The sequence below is a fragment of the Orcinus orca genome, chromosome 10 (genome assembly GCF_937001465.1).
Source record: "Orcinus orca chromosome 10, mOrcOrc1.1, whole genome shotgun sequence".
NCBI classification, from domain to species: domain Eukaryota; kingdom Metazoa; phylum Chordata; class Mammalia; order Artiodactyla; family Delphinidae; genus Orcinus; species Orcinus orca.
Genome location: NC_064568.1, coordinates 52,595,793 through 52,609,664, shown reverse-complemented (window position 1 = coordinate 52,609,664; position 13,872 = coordinate 52,595,793). Strand labels below are relative to the sequence as shown.

At 45.8% G+C, this 13,872-nt stretch overlaps 1 protein-coding gene across 7 annotated transcripts in view; it reads right to left on the bottom strand.

Moving 5' to 3' along the window:
- The window catches only part of OSBPL10 (oxysterol binding protein like 10), a 377,433-nt gene that overhangs the window by 76,505 nt on the left and 287,056 nt on the right, over positions 1–13,872 (bottom strand). For all 7 annotated transcript variants that reach the window (XM_049715907.1, XM_049715906.1, XM_049715903.1 and 4 more), the window contains one exon: positions 7,057–7,267. In XM_049715907.1, coding sequence (XP_049571864.1) covers positions 7,057–7,267 — 211 coding nt within the window. The remainder of the gene's footprint in view (positions 1–7,056; positions 7,268–13,872) is intronic.

Sequence of the window (13,872 nt, the reverse complement as noted above, 5' to 3'; positions counted from 1 at the left end):
CCTGCCTCACACTATCTAATCCAGTTTTTATTTAAGGTTTTGATATTTTGTTCATCCTGGATTTTTTGCAATAATTTTGGTTTAAAGATATTGCATTAAAATAGCATTTACCTTAATTACTTTGCCACCCTTAAATGTGTGCTCACGGTGGGTGCCTCACTTCATTTCATCCTGTCCCAGTCCTAGAACTGAATTTAAATACTTCTTTTTGTTTGTTTCTTTGTTTGTTTGTTTGTTTTGTGGTACACGGGCCTCTCACTGTTGTGGCCTCTCCTGTTGCAGAGCACAGGCTCCGGACACGCAGGCCCAGCGGCCATGGCTCACAGGCCCAGCCACTCCGTAGCATGTGGGATCTTCCCGGACCGGGGCACGAACCCGTGTCCCCTGCATTGGCAGGCGGACTCTCAACCACTGTGCCACCAGGGAAGCCCCTAAATACTTTTTATAAACGTGATTACACAACCATGAAGTTAAAATTCTTTTAAAGAGATTTAATCATTATCACACATTATTAAGTATTCAATTAATATTTAAATACTAATAACAATAGCCCCCATATTACATTACCAAAAATTGGGAAGTCTATCTGAGAAACAAAGAAGTTAAAGTATTCTAAGTCTTCAGCACTAAAGGAAAGAGTGAAGACACAGTGTCATTCTTGATTTTGATGATTAGAAAAACACAAGTTAAAGAATGCTTATGAACAATGCATTGTAACTACTACTAGAATTTATGTACATATTTTTTCCCAAAACACTAAAGAAAAGGGAATACAATCTGTGTAGCAAAATAAGAGGAAACAAGAAAAGCAGCATAGAAACATGAAAACAAGAAGCATAACAGAGGGACTTCCCTGGTGGCGCAGTGGTTAAGAATCTGCCTGCCAATGCAGGGGACACGTGTTCGAGCCCTGGCCCGGGGAGATCCCACATGCCGCAGAGCAACTAAGCCCGCGAGCCACAACTGCTGAAGCCCGCTCTCCACACCTACTGAAGCCTGCACACCTAGAGCCCGGGCTCCACAACAAGAGAAGCCACCACAATGATAAGTGCGTGCACCACAATGAAGAGTAGCCCCCATTCACCGCAAGTAGAGAAAGACCCAACGCAGCCACAAATAAATAAATAAATTTATTAAAAAAAAAAAGAAGTGTAACAGAGACCAACAGAAAAACCACCACCAGTGTAAGGGAAAAAATAAATGGACTGCGTTATTCTTTTGAAAGATAGATTCTCAAGATTGTGTCATAAAACAAAATGCAAGTCTAAACCATATTTCATTAATCGGAAGACACAGCAATTTTCACATTTTGACGACTCTGAAGTTGGAGCTCATCTTACACTCAATGGCGTGTCATAGTTTAATTGGCAGCTTTTTCTTAGTGGCACAAAGGCTAATGGTGTGTGTTACTGTTGATGTGTTTGACAGATGAGAAAATATGCCTCACTTATAGAAAGTGACTCAGAAGATCACAAACACACCAGCAAGTACAAATGCAAAGAAGACTGGGATCAAATATTACCATGTGGCTGCTGACTGGTGGTCAATCAGGTAACTGCATGTTAATTACCTTCCACTTTCTGGTCCACCTTAACCTTTGTGAGCAGGAGACCATCAAAGATGATCCAACAGAAGAGAGGAGGAAGACAAAGATCGGATGTCCACCAAATGGCAAACCCAGTCCTTAAACCAGGCTTTGACACACGCCTGCATCTCCTCACACAACATGCCTAAGTAGACAGAAGAATGCCAGGAAGAAGGAAAAAAAGGGTTCCTGGTTCCTTGAACCAACCAGAAGCAGAAAGAAAGCTACAGAAGATTTAACTGTGGGCTTTAAGGTTTGACCGTGGAACTGTCTTCCTCCGTCCTTAGCCTCGGTTTACACCCTGCTTGAGTGCTGGGAGCTGCAGTGCCCGTGCCAGGGCTGTGACACCTCTGCTCAGAGGCCAGTGACAGGTGAAGGTCTCTGGAAGGTCCCCTGCCTCTTCCTGTAACACAGTGAATTCACGCCTCCCAGGTTCAGTCAACCTGAGAGGGGTTTTCCCAAATGGAATAAGACTGACATTTACAAACGTGGGAAAAACATAAGGCATATTTATGATGAAAAGCTGGAATGTTAGGATCTAACTGCTTTCTTTACGGAGGAGCTGCCACTCAAAAAATCTGTTTATACAGTTGTAAAAAAATACTACCATCTGAAATAGTCTGCAATGCTAGCTTTTCCATTTTCTCCATATGCTGTTTACTGAAGGAATCGTCACATTTCTATCTTGGCTTTTAATCACAAAATAAGGGAAGGTGACTTATGTGGGACTCATTTTCACCAGAAGCAGCAGGTATTGAGAAAGAAGGTATAAGAGACAGAGCAAAGCAAAGAGAATCTCTGAGTTGGGAAAAGAGATGAAGGTTGAGAATCTGAAGCTGTTTCTGGAAAAAAGCGAAGCACAGCAGAAGGAAGACGGCAACGGGCCAGAAAAGCCAAGAAGAGTACCTATAATAATAGTGTCACCGATTTGACCCTGTTGGCCAAACCCCAAAATAGGAGGAACCAATGCAACTGGCTTATTAACTGACAATCCCCACAAATCTTAAAAGAGAATGAAAAAGTCATTGGAAGGGCAAGTTAAGAAGCACATATTAAATTCCGCTCCGGTTCTCCTCTCTTCAATTACACTTGTTTTGATCTCTGGCCCTGATTTATGTCCAAGGGCATGGGCATCATCCGGCTATTCCCTGAGGCTCTGCCATCCTCGCTCCAGCAGCTCTGACCCCAATGTTCTCTCCCAACGTGCCCTGCACCCACCATTCGTTGGTACTCAGGTCTGACCTCGCACTAGAACGTGCTGGCCTGGTCACAGGTGCCTGCACTGACTTTGAAGCAAGTTCCCCGCGTCAAGGGTGCAATTGAGGAACTACCCAAAAGCACAGGCAGCAGACTACTCTGCCCCTAGACCACTTTAAGGTTCCAGAACCCCCCTCAAGCCCAGATTCCCAAGCAGCCCAGCCATCTCTGGAGCAGCCCTGCCTGCCTCTCCACGTAAAATCAGAGGCGCACATCTAGACTCAGGAAACCAGATGCCCACCTGCCCCACCCCATCAATCAACTGCCTCCATCAAGATGCTGGAGGAGATCTAGTCAACAGGACAGAGGAGAGCTGCACAACACAAGCCTTGGCCACAAAGCCAAGTTACTTTATTAATTTTAGCTATAAACCTCTTCATAAACAGAAGTTAAATGAAGCATTTCAGTCCCGCGTATCTTAGAGGTAACATCAGAGACAGGCCTAGAGCCTGAAATGCATAGGTGGGAGCAGGTGAACGCTCAGGTAATTCTGGACCTTGGTCCAGTTGCTCTGCGTGTTTGAAATGACATCAGGATCAGGGAGCAACATTTGCAGACAAAGGCTCCAGAGCCGACACATTCCCCAGAAGATGCAATGAGAGGCTACGGAAGATGAAATGCTGCAAGACCACAAATTAATTTTTGATTCTGAAGAGAGGCAGAAGGAAAAAAAATCAGTGCAGGAGTCAGAAAGCATAGAAATTTCAAGAACAATGCCCATGGATACCGGCTGTGCTAGGGGATCTGCACCCCCCGCCCCAGGCCCCTTGAACATCTAGAGGAAACCCCGACAGAGGTTGGCTTTAATGAGATTTTGATTTCCATCAACCCAGCCTGGCACTCCTTGGATATAACCATTATGTTTTTATCAGCGGGAGTCAGTCTGCTACAGCCACTATCAACCTCAAGAGCCCTGAGTTTCTAAACAAACACATTTTGTGGTGACACTCCCAGGGTTGTCAGATTCTCTTATTCTGCTAGCTTGAGAGTCTGGAAATCCATTTTAACTGCAGGCAACTGAGATGCTTTGGATGCAGGAAGTAATTCCATTTCTTCCCCCAAATGTGTGGCACAGCTTTATTTATTTATTTATTTTTGCTGCGTTGGGTCTTTGTTGCTGTGCGCGGGCTTTTCTCTAGTTGTGGCTAGCGGGGGCTACTCTTCCTTGTGGTGCACAGGCTTCTCATTGTGGTGGCTTCTCTTGTTGCAGAGCACTGGCTCTAGGCACGCGGGCTTCAGTAGCTGTGGCACACGGGCTCAGTAGTTGTGGCTCGCGGGCTCTAGAGTGCAGGCTCAGTAGTTGTGGCACACAGGCTTAGTCGCTCCATGGCATGTGGGATCTTCCCGGACCAGGGATTGAACCCGTGTCCCCTGCATTGGCAGGCGGATTCTTAACCACTGCATGTGGCACAGATTTAAAAGACACATGCAGAATGTTTTAAAACCTAAGGGGTTGTGTTATATGGAATGTAACTTTGGAAGGGTTAAGAAGACAAAGAAACAAAATAACTCTTATGATGCTTCATGCTCTATTCTCCAATCTTCAGCCAAGTTCTTTGGTAAAAATGGCTAAAAACACACAGAGATCAGCTCGGTGCTTTGTGACCACCTAGAGGGGTGGGATAGGGAGGGTGAGAGGGAGACGCAAGAGGGAGGAGATATGGGGATATATGTATACGTATAGCTGATTCACTTTGTTATAAAGCAGAAACTAACACACCATTGTAAAGCAGTTATACTCCAATAAAGATGTTAAAAAAAAAAAATGGCTAAAAGGAAGGGAGGATGGACAAACGGGGCCAGGCCAGGGGTGGGACAGTGAAGAGCTGCAGAAGGCAGCATGGTGGGTGGCATAGTGTCGGCAACACTGCTCGGTCTCCCCCTCCTCCCACCCCAATAGTCCTCATTTCCACCTGTCACCACATCTGAAATTCCACCGCGAGCTTTGTCCCTCCAGGCCCTTAAAAACCCCAGAGACACAATGAAAATCAGGAACAAAAATTAGAAATTTGCTAGAAAGCCACCCTGAAGAAAAATGTAAAGGATGAATTTTAGGAATAAGAAAATGGGTCAAGCTTCTATCCACTCATTCTCGGAATGAGCCTGTTCCAGAGGCTGGACATACAATCTGGTGTGAGGGGGATCCTAGGAATCTTGAGAAGCATCCGGTCTAACACTGATTTGTGCCCAAGCCCCGACGCACTCACCGAGGCTCCATCCACATCAGGAAAAGTCAGGGAGACTCAGCATCAGAGTCCCATTTTTCAAGTGGAGAAGGAAGAAGGAAGGAGAAAAGCAGATTGGGTGCCTTCACTCTGTGCCTCGACACACATGCCCCTCCCAGCCTGTATCCTGTACCTGAATGTTTTTCCTTTTGTTACAGAAGACACTGATGGAGCATCAGCAAAATTTAGTAAGGTCTGCAGATTAGGAAGAGGATTGTATTCATGTTAATTTACTGAGTTTGACCACTGCGCTGTTATTACATAGGAGAGTGTCCTTTTTTTTTTTTTCTTTCTTTTAATGAAATTTACATGGAGGTATATAAGAGTAAAGATATATATCAAGTCTGCAACTTACTCTTAAGTGGTTAGAATATTATAATAGGCTTCTATATACAGACAGAAGATAATGAAGCAAATGTCAGAAAATGTTGGCATTCAGAGTATTTGGAGACATGAGGATTTTTCATACTATGCTTGTTACTTTTCTAGACGTCTCAAATTATTTCCAAAAAAAAGTAAAGAAAAAGAAGATAGACCTGCCCTGAGAAAATTATGATGTGAGCAGGACAGTGTCCCTGGCCCCAGTTTGGGGAACCCAGAGTCCGCTGGGTGTTCCATTCTGGACTGTACAAAGGACCACAGGCACCTGCCACAGTGGGAAGAGCCCACCTCTGGACGTGGCTCTGCCGTAGCTGGGTGGCCTCGGGCAGGTCATTTAACCCCTCTGAGCGTCAGCATCTCACCCACATGATGGGCATAATAATATCTACTTGGTGAAGATTTCAGAAAATGTGTAGCAAAAGCCAAATGCTGACAGAATCAGAGCTTAGTACATGATGGTGGGTATTACAGAAAGAAACCCGAATTACCCTTATACGGTTTACTGTAGGAAACCAACATCCCGCTTTTAACCTTGGTGAAAGAGGAAGGCAAAGGCGGCTTGTGGGAAGCGTGAAATACAGACTATCTGTCATAACCCAGCTATACTTTCCATCACCTGAACTGCCTCATTTCTCATTAATTAATTGAACCCTGGGCAACAAAGCTCCATGAGGCTTCAATTCGTCTCTTATTTCTAATACTTTACAATTCTATATGACATGACCAATCTCAAGCCATTTTCACCTTTATCATTTAATTTAATCTTCCCTAATATCTTTCTATGTGCTTATCGATTAAACACTTCAAAAGGATTGGAGCATCTTAAGGGGGGTTATTATTATATCTAGCTTCTTGATAAAGAACTGGAAATGCTTCTGCTATGTATTCCAGAGAAATTCTCATACCGAGCCCTGAGGGGACAGGAAAGGGATGGGGGAGCGGGTGTCCAGAGAGCAGGAGGTAAGGCGGGTGTCCATCAGGAGAAGGTGTGGAGCCAAGTGTCGGGGGACGCACTCCACAGGCACAGTTAGAAATAGTGGACTAGGGCTTCCCTGGTGGCGCAGTGGTTGAGAGTCCGCCTGCCGATGCAGGGGACGCGGGTTCGTGCCCCGGTCCGGGAAGATCCCACATGCCGCGGAGCGGCTGGGCGCGTGAGCCATGACCGCTGAGCCTGCGCGTCCGGAGCCTGTGCTCCGCAACGGGAGAGGCCACAGCAGTGAGAGGCCCGCGTACCGCAAAAAAAAAACAAAAAAAAAAACAGTGTACTAGAGGCTGCATAGCAATGAGTCTTGCAAACACAACACTGAGTGCAAAATTCACAAACGCAATGCAACGGAGAACAGGGTGCCAGCACGTCTCAAAGTAGTTTCAGAGTATTCATGGAAACACGTTAAATTGTGCATAGGATGGCAATTGCTAATGGGTAAAACAGAAATAAAAATATAGCCCAAGCGAGGTGGGGAAGGAAGAAGGGGTAAATGGAGAAGCGCTTGGATAAAAGGCGAGATGGATAGATTTAAAGGAGGAAGGCGATGGCAGACAGACACACGCATGCGTACATCGGAGAGCGCGCACTTGCAGCCCCGGGCGGGCCCCCGGAGGTCTTACCCGAGGCCCCGGGCCTGTGGCTGGGCTGACCGGCCTGGTGCAGGCTCTGCTGGAGCAGGCTCAGGCACTCCCCAAGGCAGCTGAGGGTGGCAGCAGAGGTAGCTTTCAGGAGCAGCAGGTCCTGGTCCAAGGCAGTGAGGGGCCCGGACCCCGGCAGAGACTCGATGGCATGCACCAGGTTCTTCTGTTGTCCCTCCACCTGGGTCATCATCTGCGGAACGGGAAGACAGCGAGGAGGTGAGGGTCGAAGTCCTCTCTTCCACAGGCAGGGAGCCAGCGCTTAAACCACAGGAGTGGATGAAAGTGCGGGGGAAGTGGTGAGAGACAGCATCACCACCCAGACTGCCAGCAGCGTGGGAGACAGCTCGGAGGGTGCTCGGCGCACAGCCCTCCTGGGATGATGCAGGCCTGGGTGAAATCTACCTGGGTCCATCCACGCAAAGGCACGCCTCTAGAGCTCTGATCACAAGAGGGTTTTAGAACTTTAGAGCTGAAAGGGACCATCGGGGCCACCTGGGTGTATCAGTTTACAAATCTTCGGAAGGTAATAATAAATATACTAAAAGTATAGAAGTCTTGTGACCAACTTTAAGGTCCTTGGACCACGGAAGGTTATCTGAGATGGTGGAAGCGTGTGGCTTTGCCTCAGAGCAAGGTTAATTCCATGCTTTCCTTCCAGCTGCAATCCATCCCTAACTCCCTGGCAGTCCTATTCGAAGTTCAAGAAATAGAAGTGACATCTGGGGCTGGCATTTGTGGGGGTGAGATCAGACCGAGGCCAGTGCCGACCCACTCTGACCCCAAAATGCTACGAGAGCCCGCGACTTCCTTAACACCATGTGTAGGGTGACAGGAGGAGGAGAAAAACTGGGAGTTCTAGAGCCAGCCCTGCTCCATGGCTGAAGCTTTGACAAACCAGTAACCCTGTGTTGTGGCCTGGCTTCAGTTCGTAAGCTATAGACAAGCAGTGTCTCCTTGGACAAATGAAGGAGAAAGGAACTCAAGAACTAGAAAAGGACTTCACTGGTGATCTTGTGAAGTTCATGCCCCTCCTGTTTTACAACTTATCTCGCTAAGCAAGATGATGAGCATAAATTGCGTGGCAAACAAATAAACAGTCGAGCTGATACATGGAGGAAGTAAAGCAGCCTGCCCAAGGTCACAGGGTCACAGGTCAGCATCAGAGGCAGGAACCAACTCCTGTTCTCTGGACTCCGGTCCACTGTTCTTTAAGCATCCCTCACAAAAGCCATCCTTAATTTGAAGCAATTGCTCCTGCTTTGTCACTGTCATCCCAGGAGGATCCTTGTTACCATCAAGATGCCACCAGCTGGGAAGAAGCAATACTCTGTAAGGACTGCTGGACTTGGACACAAAACTCATCCCATGCTTTGGCTGATTTTTCTATTTTCTTTCTGCTATTTCCTATCACTCTGTGTAGTCATCTCCTTAAAAAAAAAACAAAAACAAAACTCCCCCATTGCAATCCTACTTACCAAAATCGGTGCCCTTACTTCAAAAAGATTTTTAAAAAGATCGACATTAAACATATTACATGCCCATCCTCTGGCCATGTAAATTATTTTTTGCAGATTACAGAGTTTATACCTAGCCATTCTGGCTCTTAAAACAGTACCTGGGGCATAATAGGAGCTCAATAAGAATTCATTTCTCCTTCAGGTCTTTGCTGAAGAGCTGCCTTCTCAGGAAAGCTTCCTGAACCACATAATTTAAAATCATATGTCCAACCAAAACCCTGGCACTCCTGTGCTCCTTCCCAACTTATTTTTCTCCATAGCACTTACCATCTTCCAACCCAACTTGTAATTTACTTATTTCTTATGTTCATCTGTACTAGTGTGAAAGCAAGGACCATTCTATCTGGGATGTTCACTGATGGATCTGTTGAAAGAATGAACGAAACCCCAGGGTCCCTTTTTTCTCACCGAGGCGCAAGAGAGTCTGTTTATGACACAAAGTCTACACAAATCATTATAGTCTATTAGGACAACATGGCTGAAGAGTCAGTAAAAATAATACCTCCGTTATCAGTTTAGGTTTGCCAAGAAAATGGTTAAATTTAACACTGAAAATGTTTTTATATTCTTCGACAGTCAACTCTATGTAGAACTGCTAACATTTAGGGAGAAGTTGATTTCAAGCTACTTGTTGTAGTCAGCATTTCTGTAAATTCCTACTATAAAATCTTGTCTTAGAAAAATGATGTGTTGAAAGGGAAGAAGCAAATATAATGATGGAATGTAAATGTATATTATGCATGTATATGTATAAATGTATATTATGTTCCTGACTACTATGGACGATAACATAATGCTTAAAAGGTGAGTAAAATGAAGCCATTAAATATGGAATATACTCCTTTTTAATCAACGAAAAGAAGAACTGTATTCCAATTATATAGTATAGGATAAGTACTTGTTATTTCACAAGCATAAAATATGATGCAAATCTCAGGTAATAAAAACACAAAAGTGACTTCCAGAATCTTCTACCCTATTACAACAGAGGCAGGTTCCCAGAGATGGAAGGCACGTATCTGCTCTCTAGAAAGCATTCAACAGTGTTTATCGGAGCCTGTTGCCAGCGCCAAGAGGCAGGACAGCCTCCAGCAAAGGACGTCTGAACCGGCAGTGGATGGATTTGACGTTTACAATGACTGCAGAACGGCTGGCGCTGAGTGGGAGGGGGCAGGGGTGCCACATGCCCCACAAGTCACGGCAGAACTTTCCTGCTCAAAATGCCGAGAGCGCTCCCTGAGTGACCCTGTGCTACAGACTTACCAGGGACCAGACACTGGACGGATTTCAGCATCTTTCTTGGTACACTGAGCACTAAAACGAGCTTAGCACAGCGCGTGACACACAGGAGACACCGAGAGTCGTTTTCTCCCCTTTTCCATGTGACACAAAACAGAACTTTAGTCTTTAAACACACAATCGATGCCAACCTTCACTTTCTATTAGCATCATCAGGCTCCAAAAGAAACTGAACGAACCCTGAAAGCAACACAGGACTCCCAGCCTCAGCGCTTGTATATCACGCTTATCACTGCTTTAACTTTTCTCACACTGGGAGGCACTGATGGAGAACCTTCATCAGACTTGGGAAGAACAAGTTTTAGCTGTTTTTTCCATATCTAATTTTAATGAAGGGCACATATGAGGAGATGTCTCAAAGCTGTACATGACAAAAACACCAACAACGAAGTCCCAAAGCAGCTCCCTCTGCCCTGCAAGGTTCCCACACCCTCAACACAAGAGCAAAGCACGGCCAGTGACGGCCACCAACCTTTGAACTGCTTGAACCACTAATTACATAAGTTTCAAGTCAGAGCTCTAAACACTTCTTCTGAAGCACAACATCAACCATGTGTGGTGTTTAAAAACCAAAAAAAAAAAAAGCACGCATTTCATTTCTTGTGGCGTTTGGCTTCTACAATCAGGGGTATCGCCACCTTGTTAACACAGGTGCAAAATGGGACCCCCGTGAAATTTCAGAGATCCACCCCCTGGGAATGTCAACTCTGAGGTTGTGAAGTAGTCTAACTTTAGGTCAAATCCAACTTCACAGGGAAAGAAAAAAGGTCCACTTCTCATAGCACAAACAATGGCATGTGCACTGCAAAATCAAAGCTAAGAAAGTCAGTGGCTGCAGATTTTACGGTTTTATTTCACTGAAGCTGAAACCAAAGCGGAAGGCAAAGACCAAAACCCAGTGACATCAGCTCAACAAGATGAGATCCTGCTAAAGAGGGAAGTGAGGAGGGGGCAGCAAGGCGGCAGCGGCTACACTCGCTCGCCTTGATGGCCTCAGACCGTTCTGACCTGCAAAGCTTGGTGTAGGTTTTGAGAGGCGCCGGAAAGGTCCAGTCCTGACAGGCTAGACATCAACGAATACCAGCTCCTCACTCATCCGTCCGTCAGTAACCAAAGCAGCAGCAGCAGGCTCGGATTTCTTATCCTAATGTCACCAGGGCTGCCGGCCTTGCTTGGCCGAGCCTCCTGGGTTCACAGACTCCCTGGGACCTTCAGTAACTCAATCCCTCTTGCCTGGAAGGAGAACAAACAATTCGATGCCAACTTCAAGGTGGCCTTGGTTTGACATTTCTCCTCAGCCTGGTGGAATTCCAGAGCCCCTTCTAAGTCTCCCGTCTGGGTCAGGGATCACTCCTTGGCTAACTCAGGCTTCAAAGACCTTGGAACCAAAACTAACTAACTAGCTAACTAAAACTAACACTTCTCTCTCTCTCTCTCTCTCTCTCTCTCTCTCTCTCTGTCTCTCACACACACACACACACACACACACACACACACAGAGCTTACTATCTCCATTAACACAGATTTACTATTCAACGACCCTCATTAGCATTACTTTAAAATTCCAGACTCCCCACCCCAGAAATGGCTTTGACGGCTCCTTACAGAAGCTTCCTGAAATATCCATCAGCTCTTTAATGGAAGCCATCAACATAACAGTGTGCACCCTAAAATTTGTAAAACGCCTTGTCTCAAAGTCCTTGCCTTGTTTCCACCAATCCTGAGCCATTGTCTCTTGATCCCAATCAAGTCCCTGTATTGTCAACCAAAGTTCTAATTCTGTATCCAGACGCTGCCCTCCTGGCTGGGAGATGCTGCCCCATGGAGGTGGCATTTCTCCCACAGCGTGAACAATAAAGTCCCTTGGCCTTGTCATCAGAGGGTGGTGGTGACATCTGGAGAGGCAACAACCCAACCTCTACAGCCTTTCTCCCTGTTTCTGAGTGTTGGGAACCCAGTTAAGGCCTGGCCTCACCTGAACAATTTCTCCCTCTTGCTGAGTCGCTTCCCTGACCCTCAGCCTGCCTCCTGCACTCCCTGGGCTTTGTCTGTTGTTCCAGCTCTTGGCATAACCGGAATGTTAGCAAGCCAAGAGTTTCCTTGAAGCAGGGTCCCGGGTCCCTTTGCACCGCTCTCCGTGGTCCCAAGCACGACCCCACGGAGGCCAGTCCTAAACATCTCCTGGACTCCCAAATCTCTCTCCAGCCTCATCCGGTGAGCAGACAAAGAAAACCCCATCGAGTGGGCAGATCTTCAAATCCACACTACTTGATAGGAGTAAGAGAGTGACAGTGACAATACGGAACAAAGATGAGCGGGAGGAAACAGGGTCCCTCTCCAGGGGTGAGGCTGCCAGCTACACAGATGAGGTTACAGATAAAGAGGAAGAACAGGTGACAAAACACAGGAAGAGAATAGAGAAACCAACGTAAGAAACCAACTATAAACCAAGGGAAACCAAAATTCCACCTTTTAAAGTATCCAACATCAAAACAACCTACTGTCTTCTAGGCAGAGGAGTGAATTATGACGGAGTTACTGTTGCCTGGGCATATGTAAATTTAACCATCTGAAATACAGGCCTTAATCATCTTGTCATCTTTGTTGAGTTTTTCAAATAAATAGTAACATGGGCAGTTGAATTTTAAATTTAATTTGGAAGCCTAAATTGTAGTGAAAATTTCTTCAGAGATATTGCTCTGAAATTCAACTTTCAATAAAAATTTTAATTGGAAAAAAAAAATGGGAGAAAGAAGGAAAGATCTCCCCAAAATTGACCATTAGATCTTTGATGACCTAACTACATGTGTCCGCAAACTTCTATAAAAGGCCAGGGAGTAAATATTTAAGGATTGGCAAACCATGGGATCTCTGACTGCTCAGCCTGGCCCCTGCAGCTGGAAGGCAGGCAGAGTCCCCGTGTGAACACTTGGGTGAGGCTGTGCCCACATACAACTAGCATTTGACTCATCTCGGTTTGGATGTCAGATGATTCTCTTTTCTCATTCAATGTGTGATTTTATTGGTTCTTGGAGTGACTGGTGATTTCTGACCATATCCTGGACATTTTGGCTATCGTGTTAGGAGATTCCAGGTCCAATGTGAATTTTTTTAGGAGGCAATCACATGTTTAGGTTGAGCACACAAGCCCTAGCCTACTTTTATGGCCCGTGGTTTCAATGACAATCTAATTTCAGACACTTTGTGGGGCTATTTTGATCTGCTTGGTTTATCTCCTGTCCCGGGGTCTCCATTGGTCCCTGCTGGTCTACCTGAGAGTCCAGACCTTCCACACAGGGGACAGGTGCCTGTTTTGGCAGGATCCCCCTTGCCCTCAGCTCCGGGTGGGGGAGGGGAATCTCAGGCCTGAAGTCATTTTTATGCCTTTGGGCAGAAAAGTTTGCTTTCCTCTCAAAGGTATGTAAGTGCATACATATTATTTCCACTTCCAAGTTGAAGGCTGCTTCCTAAGCAGATCTAACTAGCCAGATGGAAGACTGTCAAGCACCAGTCATTCATTTTTTTGGTTACAGAATTTATTCTCTCCTTTAGAAAATTGACAGAAGAGAAGCATTCATCATTTCTACATTTTTACCTACTTTCTGGATTTATACCCACTTTGCTGGACCTCAGGGGGTACGACTGAGGCTGACTGTTACCAGATGACTTACGCGCTGACTCCAGATCTCTCTGTCCACCCCCACCACTGGGAGGCAGGACAGGCTACTGGCATTTTTAGTTCAACATTCTGACACGTGGCCTTTATCATGTGAGACTAGGGGAATAGAAATGAAAGAAAAGAGTGGTTGAAAGGCCAATCCAGAGATGAAGGACATCCATCCTGGTCCCTCCATAGTTTCAATATGAGAACGTGAGTGTTACCAAGAAGTCTCAGTGCTATTTATACAGCAGCCCATGCCATCCAAGGTAAAAGGCAAAAGGCAAAGGCAAAATTCTGAACTGCACATGCACATACTCA